The 19,017-nt window shown below is 42.6% G+C and overlaps 1 protein-coding gene and 1 non-coding gene across 4 annotated transcripts; one reads left to right on the top strand and one right to left on the bottom strand.

The window, feature by feature from the left end:
* The first annotated feature begins 9,841 nt into the window (after nt 1–9,841).
* On the top strand, nt 9,842–10,038 carry LOC147523675 (U2 spliceosomal RNA). The gene has a single exon (XR_015206448.1). It is a non-coding gene; the product is annotated as a U2 spliceosomal RNA (small nuclear RNA).
* A 252-nt stretch (nt 10,039–10,290) lies between these two features.
* MKK3 (mitogen-activated protein kinase kinase 3) lies at nt 10,291–17,617 on the bottom strand. Of its 3 annotated transcripts, none has more exons than XM_086599344.1 (10): nt 17,196–17,617; nt 16,875–17,132; nt 15,876–16,094; nt 15,650–15,787; nt 15,031–15,198; nt 13,836–13,949; nt 13,093–13,200; nt 12,325–12,416; nt 11,359–12,081; nt 10,291–10,534 (listed from the first exon to the last, which is right to left on the bottom strand). In XM_086599344.1, exons 1-9 carry the CDS (start codon nt 17,304–17,306, stop codon nt 11,721–11,723), a joined length of 1,569 nt encoding a protein of 522 aa, XP_086455470.1. In that variant the 5' UTR covers nt 17,307–17,617; the 3' UTR covers nt 10,291–10,534; nt 11,359–11,720. The 3 variants fall into 3 exon arrangements, with proteins under 3 accessions (XP_086455470.1, XP_086455473.1, XP_086455467.1); XM_086599341.1 differs by lacking the exon at nt 10,291–10,534 and adding an exon at nt 10,886–11,247 and having other exon boundaries at nt 17,196–17,442; XM_086599347.1 differs by lacking the exon at nt 16,875–17,132.
* Nucleotides 17,618–19,017: the final 1,400 nt, after the last annotated feature.

Genomic DNA, 19,017 nt, shown 5'->3' with positions numbered 1-19,017 from the left:
ATGGCGTATCGATCGTAGTGGACGGGAGGGATGCTGAGGTCGATGAAGCTTTTGAACCTAGAGAACTAACTGTGGTGCCCGTGGAGGGTGAGTTGTAAATTTGTTGTATGTCTCTTATCAGCTTATATGCTGCGGTACAATAGAACTGGTTTCTCGGGTAACCAGGCGTTCGCCTTTTGCATTTCAGATTGTGTTGTGTTGAACGAAGTTGGTATTCGTGATTGGTTCGGGGTAACCATATGAAGTTAACTTTGGCGTAGCGGGTTGGATTTCCGAGTAGTCTCCACCCGCTAAAAGAACGAACCGTATGAAAGTGCTATTTAAAGCGTGTCGTTATTTGCTTTTCCGCGATGTTGCACACTTGTTTCTCTTTTGCGCGTTTCCGTATCGATGATACCAGATCACTTTAATGGGAATGCCACGCGGTAAGACAAATGTGGCTGCCGAGGGCGCAATGATGATGGCGGACTTTGCCCCGACGTTTACGCCTCAAGGTAATTATGGCGTGGTTTGGAAAAGACGTTTACTTGATAAGTGAAACCGTCGCGTGGAATACTAAAGGTGTTTGAACGGTTGTTTGTTTTCAGACTTCTCTTCTTCTACGACCGCGGCATTTCCATTACCGCCGCTTTGAAAGGTAACGTTGCTCTCCTCTTTTGAACGTGTCTTGTCGAAGCATAATCTTGCCCCGGTCTTTAACTCCCAATGCGTCTTCTTTGTTCAGTAGGTGTATTTATGGCGTATCGCGCGACAAAACGGAGTAAAGGAAAAGGGCGTCGAGAAACTTCTCCACGGGTCACGGAGGAGATAGAGTTCTCCCTCACGCATGGAGACCGTGGAAAGCGGAAGGCTGCTTTGGTGGGGGCTAGAAGCAACAAACGACCTAGGAGGGCTGGTCGTCCGGCTGGTGGTGTTGTGATCGGGTCGCCACAACATGCTGGCATCGCAGACGATGGTGATGCGTAAGCGGATGATCCGGAGACAAGGTCGTCCAGTCGTTGGTGAGAACTCGTCCCCGCGATATGGGGATGTGGGGAGCGAGTTCTACTACATGGGGAAAACGGGGAAGAAACGCACAGTGAAACGTTCAGACTGTAGTTTCCACTCCGCCCCCATAGCGACTAGCCTACCGGGCGGGGCCGTCTTTGAATGGTGATAAGGCGGAGGTGGAGGATGAAAGCATGGAAACGCTTCTAGGGACGATGGATATGGCTGCTTGTCTGGTAAACTCATGATGCAAGAGGGCGTTTATGTCGGGCCAATGTCTTTTGGTCCATTGACTTTGGTTGGCGGTTTTTGCGAGGGTATGATAGACTGAAGAATGTTGTGCAAGGCATTGAAGCTGATGATAACTCTCATGTGGAGCTAGGCTGTATGCGAGCTGCGTGGAGAGCTAAGAAAAGGAAGCTGGAAGTAATGACCATGAGATATCAGAACGCTGTTGCAGAGAACGCTGCACTGGTTACGGACCTGACTAAGCTAGATAAAGAGGTGGCTAAAGTGACTGCTTATGCCAAGAAATGCCAAGGGGTCGCTCGTGAGGCAAAGAAAGCATACACCCTGGCTTGTGCCGAGTATGCCGCGCTGGACGAGAAATATCATGTCCTGAAGAGAGCGGATTATGGTGCGGCGCAGGACCAAGGTATGTGGGTGATGCTGAGGTCTGCTCGACACGTTGCTGGCAGGAGTGCGACCCCACAAGATAAGCATGTCTTAACTGATGTTTGACGATGTACTGTATTTCGCTTTGTGGGAATTTGTGATGATATGTTGATTCTGCCTCTCTTATATGGGAGTAAACAATAGAGCTGTACCTTCAGGCTTGCCTGAGCAGTTCGCTATACTGGTACCGAGAACTGGTTTCCACGGAAGTGGCAGTTCGTTGTTTTGTTTAATAGGTACCGATCTGGATTTTCTGGTAGCTTTCGCCAGATCGGTAGACCGAAGCTAATAATGGCTATGGCCAAGCACTAGTATGGATTGGATTTAGGATGCATGTCTACTATTGATTGTTTGCATCTATTCTCCTGCTTATTATGTGCGTGGTTTGTAATTCAATGCTCAATGTGTAGAAGTGTTTTTCGTGTAACTGTTACTGTGCTTCGTTTGTCACCTTGTTTGTAAGAGAGAACTGCTAGGAGCCTGCTTAGATGATATGAATCGAGGTTGAAGAGTTCTTTGTTAGGTGTATTCTTTCTTAATTTATAAGTAATCTTTGCCAGGGGAATGTCTTGCCTAGGTATGGTTAAGCGATATATAAGCCGTAATGCCCATTGGTATTGTGCTCATGTGGTCTAACCCTAGAACATAGGTTTTCGACGAGTGATAAGTGAAGAGACTTGTGGAGCCCTGTAAGCTCGCAGAGTGTATGGGCGCCGGAGAGCCGCTCGTGGTCGATCCTAGAAATATAGGGACTCGACGTAACAAGACTTGGAGAGGCTGTAGAGCCTGTAAGCTCCAGAGAGATGTATGCTCGCGGAGAGCGTTCTCGTGTGGTCGATCCTAGAAATATAGGTCCTCGACGTAACAAGACTTGGAGAGGCTGTAGGGCCTGTAAGCTCCAGAGAGCTGTATGCTCATGGAGAGCGTTCGCGGTGGTCGATCCTAGAAATATAGGTCCTCGACGTAACAAGACTGGGAGAGGTGTAGAGCCTGTGAAGCTCCAGAGTCAGATGCTCGCTGGGAAGCGTTCTCGTGTGGTCGATCCTAGAAATATAGGTCCTCGACGTAACAAGACTTGGAGAGGCTGTAGGGCCTGTAAGCTCCAGAGAGTTGTATGCTTTCGCGAGGAGAGGCGTTTTTCGTTCTTGGCAAACGTCTTCCGGAGGATGGCGGACCAAAAACGCGTGTTGATCATCTTTGCTGTGTAAACTGTTTGACTTGTCAATACAAGTAAATAGATTAGATTGTATTAGTCAACACAAGAAACTTATTTTTCATTAATGTGAACAAAATGATATACAACATGAATGGTGCTACTGGTAAAAAAAATTCAGTAGATAGGTATTCCAAGGTCGAGGCAACATCTTCCCCTCTTGGGTTCTTATCCAGTATGCTCCATTGCCGACGACGCGTTCCACGATGTAGGGGCCTTCCCATGTGGGTGCTAACTTGGAATCGTCTTGCGTCTTTTTCAGCACTAGGTCGCCAGGCTGAAAAGACCTAGGATGAACTCGCTTGTTGTAGGAGTTCTTGAGTTTGTCGATAAGACGCGACTCGATGGCGGCTAAGTCCCGCTTTTCTTCCAACAGTCGACTTCTCGTGCTAACACGAGTCGTTAGGTCCCGAAGTCTACAAGTTTCGAGCGAAGTTGTAGTATGGATCGCCACCGGTGGGAATGACGGCTTCGTGCCATATAGCATAAGGAGAATGATAATTCGGCCGCCAGATCGATCGGTATGGTGCGGTGAGCCCATAGAATATTCTCCAACCGATTTGGCCATTGGCTCTTGTTCTTTTCAATCTTTTTCTTCAAATTTTCCAAGATTGCTTTGTTATCGGCTTCCACCGCCATTACTCGAAGCGTCATTGTGGAGTAGAAAATGCATGAACGATCTTCCACTTGGCTAGAAACTCTTTAACCGTTCGCCTTTGAACCGAGGCCCATTATCCATTATTAATGTATGTGGCAAAACCAAATCTGGTGATGATGTGAGTCCGGATGAAGTTTTTCCGACATGTGACTCTTTGACGGTGCTAAAGGAATAGCCTCGACCCACTTGGTGAAGTAGTCGGTGGCAGCTAAGACAAAGCGGAAGCCGCGACTTACGTGGGATGAATGGTCCCATGATGTCCATGCCCCACATGTGAAATGGCCATGGGCTTGCTATCTCGATCACTTCAAGCGAGGTTGGATGATATGTGGCCAAATGTTTGACACTTGACACATTTGAGGGCGTATGCTTTAGCATCGACCGCATATCGGGCCAAAAATATCCTTGTGAAATAGCCTTATGGGCTAAAGAGAGACCACCGGCATGATTTCCACATTCTCCTTCGTGGATCTCCGCGAAAACTAACTGACCCTGCTCTGGAGTGATGCACCGCAAGTGTGGGCCACCACCGATTTCTGAACAACTTGTTATGGAACAAACAATAACGTCGTGTTTTGATGGGGATCCGCTTGGCCTTTGGTACGCCCTCGTGGAGCGCGACCGCGTCTTGGATATAGTCGATGATAGGTCGCATCCATGTTTGACTCAACTGACTGGCGGAGAGAGGGAACATGTCGCTTATTGTCAGGGTGTGCTCGACTTGGTACGCAGGTCGATCAACTACCTCTATGAGTAGTTGTCTTGGGGGCGCTTCGGTCCGGGTTGCTAGGTAAGTTAAACCGTCCGCGCATGACGGTTCTCGCCGCAAGAAATGATGTATGTGCACCCGCTTAAAAGAAGGCAATAATTGATGAACGACGAAGATATTTTGAAAGATTACCTTCATGGGTAGTGTGTACTCTTTTGCAACTGGCGAACAAACGGTACCGCGAAGTCACTAAAGACTTGGAGCTCTTTGACACCGAGCTGCAGCGTCATACGAAGCCCCCTGATCAGTGCCTCGTACTCCGCCTCGTTATTGGAAGTTGCGAAGTCGATGCGAACTGACTTCTCCATCACACTTCCATCGGGTGAAACTAAGACAACCCTTATGCCACTGCCGCCAGGATTGTTAGAACCATCTACAAAGAGAGACCAAGTGGACTTGATGTGCTCTTTCGTGTCTGGGAGGTCGGTTTCTTGCTCCCAATTGGGGTCGCCGACGGGAAATCCGCTTAAAATCGGCTGACGACCGTCCTTTCGAGAAATCCATGGTACTTAACTCCATGTGGTGTTCGCCGAAGTTTCTTCGCCCAAACCGCCATTCGAGTAGTCTTGTTTTCTTTGTGGAGGATTTTCTTCAATGGGAGGTCGGTAAGAACTTTGATTTGATGCTACCGAAAGTAAGGCCCTGAACTTCCGTCGCGAATACAACAAAGCAAGTAACGGCTCTTTCCAGAAGGAGTAATCTTTTCGCCGTCGGAGCGTCTTGCTTGTGAAGTAGATCGGTTTTTAATTGTTTTCCTCTTTGAAGAGAACCGAAATGATAATAAATAAATCGGATCGCCGGATAGAGCCCCCGAGTCTCTCCATCTACGGGCTTGGCTAAGGCGGGCGTGGTGAGGTACTCTTTGAGAGTGACTTAATGCTTGATGGCACCGACGCTCCATGAGAACCGCTTCGCCTTTTTAAGGAGTTGCAGAACGGTCTACACTTATCGGACGCCTTTGATATGAATCGGTTGAGTGCAAATGACCATGACGACAATTTCTGTATTTGTTTCTTCGATGCGTGGATCGGGCATGTCTAAGAACGCTTCGGATCTGGTCCGGATTCGCCCGATCCCTCGCTAAGATACTTGATACCTAAAAAACTTGCCGGAGGATCGCTCCAAAAGGCATTTCTCCGATCGGATTTTCATGCCCGCATGACGGGTAATCTAGAGAACGCTGTTCAAGCGGGGCGAGGTGATCACGGCTTTTTTGCTTTTGACGACCATCATATCGCCGATGTGGACCTCCATGGTGTCGCCTAACATGTCTTGGAACATGTCGGTGACCAGCGTTGATCACGTTGTTCTCGGCGTTCTTCGGACCGAACGGGAGAACGTTGTAGCAATAGATCCCTTTGCTCAGAATGAAAGAGGTCTTCTCTTGATCCTCCTCTGCGAAAGGGATTTGGTTGTACCCATCGTGGCGCCCATGAAGGAGAGAAGCTCATGACCACAGGTCTGGTCGACAAGTCGGTCAATGCGAGGTAGGGGAAAACTGTCTTTTGGTGTGGCCTGATTTACATTCGTAAAATCGACGCATAGGCGAACTGTTCCGTTCTTTTTGGGTACTGCCACGATGTTAGCGATCCACTCCGGATAGTCTACTTTTCTGATAAAACCGACTTGCTTGAGTTTGTCGACCCTCGCCGCGTTGATGGCTTTTGAAAACGCAGGGATAGTCGGCGGGGTCGTTGTCGGACTGGTCTAGCATTGGGGTTAACATTTAATTTATGGCATGCGACTGCGGGATCTATTCCGGGCACATCGATATACGACCAAGCAAAAACATCTTTATTCATAGATAAGAAATTTACAAGGTGGGTCCTGATTGTGGGGTCGAGGTTAGCCCCTACATATACAAACTTGGGGTCGTCTTCGGTGCCTAGGTTCACTTTTTCTTTTTCGCATTTGGAGGTTCCAGAATCGATGGTATTCGCCGCTTGGCGATTCGTTGTCGGGGGAGGTCTGAACACTCTATGGGACGACATGACTGGTCGCTGAGGGTGGAGCAAACTGCGGCGATAACGCCGACGGGGATATCCACGACTGGGGGCGCACCGGCCGCATGCACATTGATGGTGCGGGTTTTCGGGCCATCATTTGTGGTGGCCTAACACGAAAGAGAGATAACCTCGATACTTTAATCGACGGTTACCGACGTTGGATCAATCGCCGGAGATTTTGTTGGCGGGGTAAGGACTCGGGAGCGAGTCGCGGGTATTATCGATTGAGAGAAAAATCGCTTGCTAGAGCCCCCCCGCTTCTACTTAGCGATTCGGTCGGACTTCGCAACTAAGTCATGTGCCATTATGGCGGTGGGTTCATGTGTATGGCGGGGGTTGGTTCACGCGGCGCAGTCTCACTTGTTGACATGTTCTGGTTACAATGGTACGCTTCAAGCTGATTGCTTCTAAGTTCCATCATTCCTCTAGGTCCTGGGAAACGGAGAACTTGATGCAATGTTGACGGTACCGCCTGCATCTGATGGATCCATCGTCGTCCGAGTATGGCATTGTATGACGACTTGATGTCTAGAACGCAGAACCGTGTATTGCAGGTGATCTTGTACTGTCCTCTCTAGATCCTACCGATACTGGAAGTATAATATCACCAATGGGATCGGCCCTGGAGCCATTGAACCCATAAAGGGGGGCGATCGGGTCTACGAGGACGGACTTGGGAAGGTTCATCTCTTGCATGGTGTGGTAGAATAAAATGTCACAGGAACTGCCGGGGTCGATCAGGACGCGCTTGACTGTCTAGTCGCTAATTTTGACATGGACTACCAATGCATCATTATGAGGAAGGCAGACTTTGCTTAAGTCGGCCTCCGTGAAAGTGATATCGCCTGCGCTGCGACCTGAACCACGCGGGGCGTGAGCTGCCTGTGAAGTGAAATGATAGACTTCCTGAAGAGCGCCAACACGACGTCTTTTCTCTCTGGATGAGGTTACGGAATCGTCCGGGAAAGTAATCACGTGAATAGTTCGATCATTGTCACGATCGGATGAGTGCTGCCTTCGCTCGTGGCGCGAACGATCCCGTGGACGTCCTCTGCTGCGAGGATGAGCTTGAACCTCTTGGTAGTGACGGCGAGGTGGGGATCGAGTACGTACTCGGCGAGCCATCAGTTTGTGCCGCAAGTCGCCATCAGGAATGCTAGTGTACTGTTTTATATGACCGACTTCCACTAGATCCTGGAGATAATGTTTAAGCCCCCAGCATGCATCAGTTTCATGGCATTTTGCGTGGTGAAATGCGCAAAATGGCTTGTCAGGTCGATCTATTGGTTGCCTCACATCGGTAGGAAGAATGGGGCTCGCTTTTAATCTTATCCGTATCGTAACTGGGGGGGGTCGACAAATAACTCTCTCTGTTGTCCGATCGGCATCGGCTTTTGGTACAAGTGACCTAGAGCGCTTCTTGGCCCGTGGAGTACGATCCGAAACTGCTGCCACCTCTTGGGTCTCGTCTAAGCCGTGGAGTTTCAAAGTTTCCTGCAACTTGATGTACTTGTCCACGCGAGCGTAGAGCTCGAACAGTGTCTCTGGGCGTTCCTTCATCAACGACCTGGAGAGGTCGGTGTTACGCACTAGGCAAGCATTGGAAAAGGCCAGTGTGGCGAAAGATTCTTTCAAGCCGCTTTTCATGCATTGATTCGCCCTTAAACCGCCCTAGGAACTCACGAATAGTTTTCGCTCTTCCCCGAATGATAATTGGAACAAAGAATCAAGATCGCCTTCTTCCACTGTTGTGGACGATCGGGCGGCAAACAAATCGATAAGTTGTTCGAAAGTTTTGATAGAATCGGACTCGATTGAAAAGAACCAATCAAGAGCACCATCCCGGTGACCGGGCCGGAAATAATCTGCAGTGGAGATGATCAAACTTCGGGTGAAATTTTGTAAAAGTGCCAAACTCGAATGTAGCGAGCCACATCTTCGACCGAGGAACGCGTCGCCATCGCATACATGGGAAAGCGTGGCTGGATAAAGTCTTGTGGAGAGGGTTTATCGAGGACCTCTACTGAAACGGAGACGACGCGATATGTCTTAAGCATCTTGTGTACAATCTGTGTCGAATCCTTCTTTACGGCGTTCTGACCAATCCTTTGTGATAACTTGTTAATCTGTTGATTAACGTCGTTGATGCCGTTCTCTGCTTCGTTACCCACTTGTTGTTGCTGGTAACTATCCACCTGAGCTCGTAAAGTAGCATTTTCCTCCCTGAGCAAGGAAATGCTCTCGTTCGTTATTCCCAACTGGTGGGCAAGGTTCTGGACCTGAGCTTCGAGGCTGACCATGCTTCGTGGGCTTGAGAATTGGTGATGGATGAATTGATTTAAGGTGGTTCTCAAGTAATCGAAACCACAGACGGCGCCAATGTAAAGGAGTGTTTTGGTTTTCCTTTGTGTTTGCAAAGGGTGAGGGAAGAGAGTTGAGATTTTATGGAGGGACCGAGTTTGCTTGTGAGCGAGCTGCCTACGTATCCTCTTTTGGTTTTCCTTTTTGGGGGAGAGAGGAATCAGGTCCGACGTAGTTCAAATAGGTGGTATTTATAGGCTTGAGGAAATGTCAATCCGGAAGGCACGTGTGTCTCTTGTACACGTGTAAGGTGGAGATCGTGAATGAGTGTTGGGCTGGTTATATTATAAGTTGTGTGCTGATTGGGAGTTGGCGCGGTTGACCCTATTTCCCGGAGGTGGGAAATACAAGTAAGATTTTGGTAATGATTACTCCTAGTAGTGACCTTATTCGAGGCGTTCTGTCTCTGGCCATGTGTTCGTACCGAGACATCTTTGTTCGTACCACCTACCTGAAAGGAGCTACTCACAGATCGGTCTTGGAAGTCGATGTATTGAGATCGCATATGCAATGTTTCTTAGAGAGCTGCTTCATAGATCGGTCCTGGAGGTCGATGTATTGAGATCGCTTATGCTTCGTATGCAATGTTCTTTAATGGGGATATTGCTCCCCTACACTGGCCATTCAATTCATATTCGAATCTGAAATGATGTTGGGACCTCATACTGATAATTTGTAGATTGTGGCATAGCAGAGGATGGATGAGTAGATACATATAAGTCGATCCGTCGTAATCTATATTGTTGATTATTCAAGCTAATTATACAAGTAAAATGATTTCTTCTTTTCTAAACTACAGAAATCCATCTATTCCGTTTTGTACTATCGTTCTGTAGAGCAGGAACTTTAACTTGTGAATGTACAATGAACTTTGAAGATTAGATATTTATGGTTTTCTAACTATATTTTCCCTTTGTCTACGTGCAAATTTTATGTCGATCACTCAGTTAAGAGTTCTTACACACTAAAGTGATCTATACATCATTGAAGGATCACTCAGTTGAGAGTTCTTACACACTATAGTAGTCTAAACATCATTGAAGAATCTCAATCCCTACCTATAGAAAAACAGTGTTAGAACTTAGAATTGACTATTAGTCCCACATTGGCTAAGTAACGAATGGGTGAGAAAATGCTAGCTATAAAAACGGGATTCATTCTCATTTCAAATCATACCTTTCTCGGCCTTTTGGCTAAGATCAAGTGTAGTATCTGTTCTTATCAGTTTAATATCTGATATGTGAGGCAATGCCTCACACGATATTAAATTAATTTTTCAGTGGGGGAGTGTCCACCACAACAGCTTGCTGTTGGGGCTCTCGAGTGTCGCCCAAGCGTTGCACTATTGCATGGGCATGGCATACCTCTACCAAAGCAATTTATAAATATTTTTCAATTAAAATTTCACGAAAGAATATTGAGACGGAGAACGAATTCTAATTTAACAGTTTCATCAGAAATGAGTCTAGTGATTTACGACTTGAAAACCTTGATTTGCCAAAGGAAAAAAGAGAGAACTTCCTATCATTCGAAAAAAGTCTAATTACATTGGCGTTACTACAATTTCTACAAAACAAGACTCAACGTAGTGGCACAGATAAGATCTGACTGATTTCTACAATTTCTAGTATAAATGACTCTGCTTCATGAAAGTGTTGTAATATATATTTTTACAAAAAAGAACTTTTCTTACATCCAAGGGTTAAGCACCTCTTCTAAAGTTCTTAAATACATAGAATTACAGCAGATGATACTCAGCCATCCATCTCAATACAAAAATATATCAAGAGATGGCAGATTCAGTGGAGCACTGGCAGTTGGTTAAAAGCTTTGGGAGGATGTGCTTAATCAACCAAAAAGATGACCTGTAAAACATGTTTGAAACAGTCAGGCATGCAAAGTGAAAATCTTAGAGTTCGGATAGGAAAATGATGACTAATCAAAGCCAATCAACTGAACCTTTCGGCCAAAACTAGATCAAAGTTTTCTACTTTAGAAGCCTTCCAAGGACACTAAACTTACAAAACCCTTTTGCCCTGGGCGATCAAAAAGTAGAGAGCAGAAAGCTGAGTTCCTTAAATCTAAAGGAGAGTAAAGGAAACTGCGGTTAGATTCAGGGGTTCCCATCACGTAGAGCATTGGTAAAAAGAGAGTTCAGATGTGTTTTGTCTTACTGATATGCTGTTAGGCACAGACTGAAGGCGAAGGAGAAGAAATGTCCAAAAGCAATATTTTGCTGGATCTAAACAAGATCTAACCTTGGACTTGAGCAAGCTGTTTAGTTGTTTTTTGTCTTTGAGTTTGTGTAAATGAGAAAATTGCACCTCTACGAGATTACATCTTAAAAGAGGTAAATGTTTGGGTATTGGAGAATAAAACTAACGACATGTTGATAACTATCCACATTCCTAGCCAGGCCTACTGACCCAAGCAGTGGAGGGACACTAATCTTCTAAAGCACAGCTAGAGATTAGGTCCTTTCCTCATAATACCCTCGTCATATTTCTCAAACCCTTGAAATCCCTGGTTCTCCACTTCGAAAAACTCGCATTAACATCTTCCTCCAAGGCATTCGTGTCTAGATGGAAGGGCAAGCATAACTAGAGCTATCAATCATCCGTCTCGTGAATGAAAAATGACAAATAAAGGGGAAAAAAAGGCAGACTGATTTAATCAAAATAATACTCACTTATTGTATCTCCATGGAGAGCATGTAAGCCTTGATACTGAGAGGTCCATCTGTTAGCAAACAACTAAATAGGCTCAACCGTGACAACTCATCCAAAAATATTGGGGACATACAACAGCGACCCGATTTTCTCTTCAACTCTTTCCAAAGCCAAATCCTCAGTCATATCACTCCTTCCAAATTCCATTTTATTTTCAGTCGTAACCTCTCATAGATAAATACTTCTTGACACTCATTATGGCAGACTAATTGTCTAATCAGGCAGCAAGAAGGTTGAATTTTTCTAGTAAAAAGAAACCTAAGAGCATGTTAAACCTACTGATTCTGGAGCAGAACATAACCCCCTCTAATGTGATAATCATCTACTGCATGATGTATAACTCCTGCTTAGATATAAAGTAGTAGCCAATGACACTCCCTGGCTCCATAATGAACTGCTCTTGGAAGGTCCCCATCCTCTTGCTGGCAATATCAATTGAAAGATCTTTAAAATTGGGCATACCCTCTGCTTGTACCCCATCTCCACATATAAGGAATTGGTTACCGACTATAAATGACCCAGATACACGGATGGCAACTCCATCTTGGCCATGTGCCCGGCACTGAAGTTTCTCAACAACGTGAACAAGTCTTTCAGGAGGCCAGTCACCTGCTAATGTCCTTCGTATGTTTGACAAAGAAGCAAGGATTTCATTTGGACCTGTGGAGACTTTGTCTGAGAAGCTGGATAAAACAAGCATTTATTAGTAATTGAGAAACGCCTATGTGCAAGAAGACCTTCATAAAACTCCCACTTAGAAAGAAATATTTCATAGAAGATACAATGCAACCTTGAAAAATCAACATATTTTTCAGATGTATTTGTCATCTTACCAGTGTAGTGGACTCAAAACTTTTCTGGTTCCCATAACTAAACCACTTGTGGCAGCTAAAGCACAAGTGCGTAAAGATAGAAACATTCAGTACCTGAAACTCGAATCTTCATTATATAAGGTCCTTGTATGACGCCAAAGTTCATCGGGTCCATCAAAAAGCAAGTAGTAGTGTATGGTAAGCATCTGGGCAAGAATACTATGATAAGTTTTTAATCACGATATATCTTACGCATCCAAAACAAGTTAACGACTTAGCACTTATAGCTTATAAAATAACTTCATATCATGCGACATCCTTTTTCTGCCTTTTCAGTTGCAAGCACCACATATTTTGTTCTTTATATGTAATTTGAGAACTTATCAGCATATTTAGTAATTAAAATCATGTCAGACAACCGGGCATGTTAAGGTTTGCAATTGATCTTACAACTAACTATATCTGAACCCCTTATATAAGAGTTTTGCATCTTTGAGATACATCCAAATTTAGAAGGGTAACACATGGTAGGACGACTTTGATCTACAATATGGAAATTAGATGTGGATCCACTCCGGACCTGGTCAAACTAAAAAATCTTATTGGGCAACCATATCACCCCACCATTAATGAGGTCATATTAGTGAAACTGTACCAAGGTGAACCAGATTTGCTGTATGAGCACTGATGAATGGGCTCTAAATTTATCAATAATAACATGAGTTGGATATAGTTTGATGCACCAAGATTCAAAACCCAATCAATTTGGACTGAATATGGATGTATCCTGAACCAACCTATATTCATAAAAGTTTATGCTCTGGCAGCGACATAAGTGTACACCCAGCACAAATGCATAATCAAGAAGTATTAGGGGCTTACATCAGCTAAATCCCTCATCCTTTGTATTGGATCGAAAACACTTTGGACAAATGCTGCTAGGTCAACTCTTGCATTCTCGTATTTTCTTATAAATGGGTGTGAAAGAAGCTGCACATCATAAAAAATGGAGACTCTATCAGATGAGAATATTACAAACAATAAAGTAAATATAAGATTTAAGTCTCTGCATGAAACAGGGTGTGATGTTCCACAATGTTCTGATGACTAGTTACTACAGAATTTCAATTGAAGGCAAGAAAAAGTACATAAGAGGGAGGGACTAACTAAATGTCTACATGATCCTCACTACCTTTTGACATTACAGAACTTGCACTATACTTGTACACAGACCATTTAAATGTCCTACGGAAGATAAGGTCTGATTTTAAGTGGATGACACAGACTGGACGCAAAGAGTCATCAGTCATGAGAAAAAATAAGTAATTAGTCCATACCAGTTAAGATTTGAAAAAGTTAGTTGGAACAATCAGTCAAAAAGAGCATATATATCATAGCACTTGGCATAAATTACCGAATAAGTGCTTAAGAGCCTATGGTATTGGAACTATCGCAATAAAGATATTTAAAAGAAAAAAAACAAACATACTGAAGATAAGGCACTGTCATTCTTTCGCAAAGATTAATAAGCTCTTCTATGGGAGAAAAGATTTGATATCAGTTTGTGCTAAAGCATAATACTGCTAAGAATATCGATATGTAGATGAATAGACTCATTATCATACCTCTTCTGCTGTTGGCCTTGCATCGGCATCCTTCAGCAAGCAAGCATCAATGAATGAGCAGAACTCTGGAGAAAATGATTTATCTGATGGTGAAGGTGATGGATCATACAAGATCTGTCATAAAGACATAAACTACCCAACTGTTATAATTTGTAAAACAAAGATAAAGGCGTCAGATGGACCAGAAATACAACTGCAGATGAATATTCTAAAAAAAAGTGTAATATTGTATAGTTGCACAACAGATGACCTACATTATGATTAAGTACATATATATATCTTCTCGGAGCTTTACTCATAAACTTAACTTTTAAGTGTTCATCTTCACATATAGGATGGAAGCTATACCAAGTGAGGTACGCTCCCCCCCCCCCACACACCAAAAAAAAAGTGAAGTGATGTCTACCACAAGTGCCCAAATCACATGAAAGTAATCTGGTTCTTTTAAAAAAACGAACGCTCCTGTAGATACAAGAAAGTGAACAGTGTAATTTTAGATATTAAAGATCGTTGGTTTGAATATATATCCCAAGTTCCCAACTCCGCCATGGTTTGTTTTTACTACTTGTTGTATCTGCTGGTACTTGCTAGTTGTTTTTAGAGTTTTACAGAAATCACTCAAGTGCACGAAGGCAATTCAGGCACTGGCAAATGCCTATTCAGCTATTGGAGCCGTACAACATATCTAAAGTGCGACCCTTGCAGAATCCTTACAACAATTATTAATGGTGCTGGACAACTTTAATATATTTTCAGAAAAGGGGGGTTCATGTTCGTCAAATTGAAATGCCATCCCCGTTTCACAGCAAGTGTTACAGATGACCGGATTAGGTTGCACCGATATTCCAAGTGCTTTTAATTGCTCAACCATATACAGCTGGATTTGGAAAGCAAAAGGGGATGAGTTTCTCCACAACAGAAGAGAATCTTCACCTTGCATCCCCGTCTCTACTTGATATCTATTCTCATCTCCAAGCCAACTCACTCTTCGTCATCTCCCTGGCTGCATTTTGACACATTACTACTGCAAAATCTTATCCACAAATATATCCCAACTGCTTCTAGCTAGAAGGAGCAGGCTATATGTAATTGCTTCCAAGTCCCTCTCTAAAGGAAAATTGAAACCAAAAGAGTGTGCAAGTTGAAAAAACAAATCAATAGTTTGATCATGAAAACTCAAAATGAAATAACTGACCTGTAGCATAAGATTAACAGGGCCATCGTTAGCTGTATATGGAAATTCCCCAGTACCACACTCGAAGAGAGCTAATCCAAGGCTCCAAATATCAGCTGGGTAAGAATAACTCTCGTTCCGTATTCGCTCAGGTGACATGTATGTAACAGTGCCAACAAAAGTAGCACACTGGTACGCCATAAGAAGTGATACATTTATTAGAACTCCTATTGAACTCAACGTACAGAGGGGAAATGAAAAGAGAGCAAGATATGTCCAAATGCAAATGCAATGAAAACCACAAAAGCACATTTCTTAGTATCCATCATTGTATTCAAAGGAACTTCTGATTGGTTAGCAAATCCATTGTGCCAAAACTAAATCTAAGCCAGCATATTGCTATATATAACACTTTCAGTGCAATTCTATAAATACAGAGAGTCTATATTCAAAAAAAAATCTAAGCTTTTATTGATAAGTTGTCAAAAATGCAGGTGCCAACTAGCAAAGTTGGTAAAACCTTTGGGTGATGATACCAGAGGTCCGGGGCTTGAACCCCGCCAGCATCAAAGAGTTAATGATCTCATTTAAAACAGGCTTGCCAATAAAAAAAAAAGATAAATTGTCAAAAATGACTTACCATTGCCATTGAATTCTCTAAACCAGCACTAATCCCAAAGTCAGTGATCTTTGGCTCCCCCTTTAGATTTACGAGCAAATTAGCAGGCTTTATGTCTCTGTGAACTAAATGTCTCACTCCATGCAAGTAACTTAGACCCTTAAGAGTGAAAAAATAGAAGTAAATTCAATTGGGTTATGGAGAAAAGATGGGATACTTAAAAACCTATTATAAAGAGCATACTTACATGCAAGAGGTTTCTGACCATATACGACAGAACTGGTTCAGGTATACGTTTCTGAACTCTAAGGACATCTGCAAGTGATCCTCCATCCATGTACTCCAAAGCAATGCTTATTTGGCCCGAATCGGGTGTGTAAAATGCTCCATGGAACTCCACAAGACCTTGGTAACATGGTGCTTCACACAATGTCCGAATCTCATTAAGAAGTTGTTGCCTCTTTTCCTTATATAACATAATAGAGATATATGAGAGTGGAAAATACTCAAAACCAAAGCTTATATCACATCTCATTATAGCTCCGGATCATCCTTACACATTTACCCAAGTACATATTCAATCCTGTACCTCGCGGTCCAAATGGGGCTATATATATATTTAATTTATCAACTTTCTCTACACATGACCTAAGCTGAACTATAACGTTACGCAGATTTAGGCCCTCTAATTGATAGAGCGAAACCCATCTTATCACATGTATGACTTAATGGGATTTGGTAGCGTAAGTAAAAACCTGAAAGAAAAGTAGAAAGAGACCACTAGCAAAACATTGCATAAATATGTTGTCGCCTCAACAATAGATGTCCCTAAGAAACATAATCAAACTAGACAACCAATACTAATCACCCAGGAACCTAGTAGCCACAGATGGGGGAGTAACACTGTAAGACACTTTGGTCCATATAAATAAATTGAGCTCTGCTGCTATTCTATATCAATGGAGATCAGTATTGCATATCGTCCTCCAAAACTGTAGTCTAAACAATGACATTATCAATTTTAAGCTTTTCACAACTAAAATTGTGAAGTACCATCTACATTATAACTTTAGCACTTATGGTTGGCCTTCCTCCACAGAAGGTAAACATACAGATTAAATAGCTTTCTCTAGTTATCTAACAGGTGAGATGTCGAAAGACATAGAATGGCTACTCGCCCACGACTAAATTATAATAAAATTCCATTACACAACAACACAGCATTAGAAAAAACATAAGGCAATACCTTTTCAAAAATGTTAATCTTCTTCAGAGCTAAAATTCTATGAGAAGGAATATGAATAGCTCTCTGAACAACACTAGTTGCACCACTACCTATAGCACCAAAAATACGCATTTCATGTGAAGCACAACGATATGTCTTTTCTTTACCATCAATATTATCATCACTCATCCATGAAGACCGTTTTTGAAGTCCAAGCTCGTTAATGTTATATATCCCACATGACTGACTTAATAAGTTGACAGTCCCACCATCTGATACCTACAGCAGTAAATTAAATAAGAAACAAGGCCTTAAATTAAATGTACAAATATTTTGGATTACCATGTATGATTCACAAGGGTCCATAGATGATGATCCATCAGAAAATCCTTTTTCAGCATCAAATAATGGTGCAAGCTTCTTCTTCAGCTCCTCTAACCCAGCCATAATCATCGATTAACCATTTTTTTTTTAACATTTAATGAAAATCAGACAAGTTTGGGCCTACGGTTTGCCCTTTGGGCTTTTATGGTTTTTTTCTTGATTCCAATCCAATCCGATCCGTTTCAAATTAAACTCTGTATGTTTTCTTTGTTAGAAACCAAGGTTAAGAAAGACAAGTTTGATACCATTAGGCAAATTTGTTGTCCTTTTTTTGTTATAACTATGCAAAAACCATGTGCAAGCAAAGCTCATCAAGGAAACTTCTCAACTTCTCCATTGTAAAGTCACTGGTGTGTGTTAGAATATGTCAGTATTAGAATATGTCCAATATGAAAAGTCCCACCTTTTTATAAGTGTGGACATTCATATCTAGTAATTTCTATTATCATGTTTTAGTTTAGTGTAAGTATGTAATTCTGAGTAGAGAACAATATCTCAACCCTAATCAATTACTAGTCTTCATTGTTCTTCTTTTTGGTTTCTCTAATATATTAATGTCACAACTCTCCTAACATCACCACTAACGAGGTTCAAATGATATCGGAACGAGGTTCAAGGAATCCCTCAGGAGAGGAATCCTCACCAAAAAAAAAATCAAGTTTCTTTAAGTTTTTCAGTATAGTATTCAAGTCAAGCTTCAAGAAGAAGAAAGATTTCTCACAAGAAGAAGTTCTTATATCTCAATTCAAGTTTCAATCTTTCTCTTGAAGGATTTACTGTTCACCGATACTATTCACCAACACTATTCATCAGTACTGTTCAATTGTTCATCGACATATTTGAGTCTCATTATTCTCTATGGTTCGAAGTAAGTTTTCAAGATTCCGTTGGTGTTTAAAGTTTGTTTGAAGAATGCTAGGAGAGAGATCCGAAGTTTCTCAGTATTGGTTTCTTAGTATAGTTTCGCTTCGCAATATACGTCTTCCGCAATCTCTCTGTCTTAGTATTGATAAGAGTGGCACAACCTCTCTATATCTCGCAGTCTCTGAAGTTATTCTCTTGAAGGATTTACTGTTCACCGATACTATTCACCAACACTATTCATCAGTACTGTTCATTGTACTGTTCATCGACATATTTGAGTCTCATTATCACTACACCATAATAGCATATTTGTGACACTGGGCATTTTCTAATTGTGACGCCAATATGGCGTCCCAAATTTTGTGATGGTGTTTTGGCGTCAGAAATTGATAATTACCGTCAGCAAAATACAGAAATTTAAGTGATTTAATTTTGGCATTTATTCTAAAACATACTGACGGCTTGTTGGCGTCAGAAATAAGGCACGTGTTAGGTCACGCAATTTCAAAGGGCAGCTCTCGTAAATTTGTAACAAAGTTTTATCGATCTCATCTCTTCCGTCAACTCCATTTTCTTGAAGAAGAACAAGCAACAAGCAATCCAGACCAACCCCACCCCCACAAAAGTGTTCTTCATCTTCTTTCTCCATTCGCTGGCGAGGAGTCACACTCACATCCACAAAAGTGTTGGTAAGCCCCTCTCTCTCTCGATCTCTCTTTTCGATCTCTTTTATTTATCCCATGTTTGCAGGTTTTGAAGCCCTAGAATAATTTGTATGGTTACAATCCCTAATTTTAAAAGCCCTAATTTCAAATCCCCTTTAATTTCTCTCGAAAATTAAAACAAGTGTCGTTCAATTTGGTTATTATTTTTATTAGTTGTTGGTTCTCTCAAATTGATTTTGTGGTTTGTAATT

The sequence above is a fragment of the Coptis chinensis genome, chromosome 1, assembly GCF_015680905.1.
Source record: "Coptis chinensis isolate HL-2020 chromosome 1, ASM1568090v1, whole genome shotgun sequence".
In the NCBI taxonomy this organism is placed as follows: domain Eukaryota; kingdom Viridiplantae; phylum Streptophyta; class Magnoliopsida; order Ranunculales; family Ranunculaceae; genus Coptis; species Coptis chinensis.
The sequence above is the reverse complement of the archived record's forward strand: the minus strand, read 5'-3'. Positions and strand labels throughout refer to the sequence as shown.

Coding starts and splice junctions, on each gene's coding strand:
- MKK3 (XM_086599344.1), bottom strand. CDS start 17,306: ATGATTATGGCTGGGTTAGAGGAGCTGAAGAAGAAGCTTGCACCATTA. Junction 13,950..15,030: donor CTGTTAATCTTATGCTACAG/GTCAGTTATTTC, acceptor TCTTTATGACAG/ATCTTGTATGATCCATCACC. Junction 13,201..13,835: donor CAAGGCCAACAGCAGAAGAG/GTATGATAATGA, acceptor TATGATGTGCAG/CTTCTTTCACACCCATTTAT.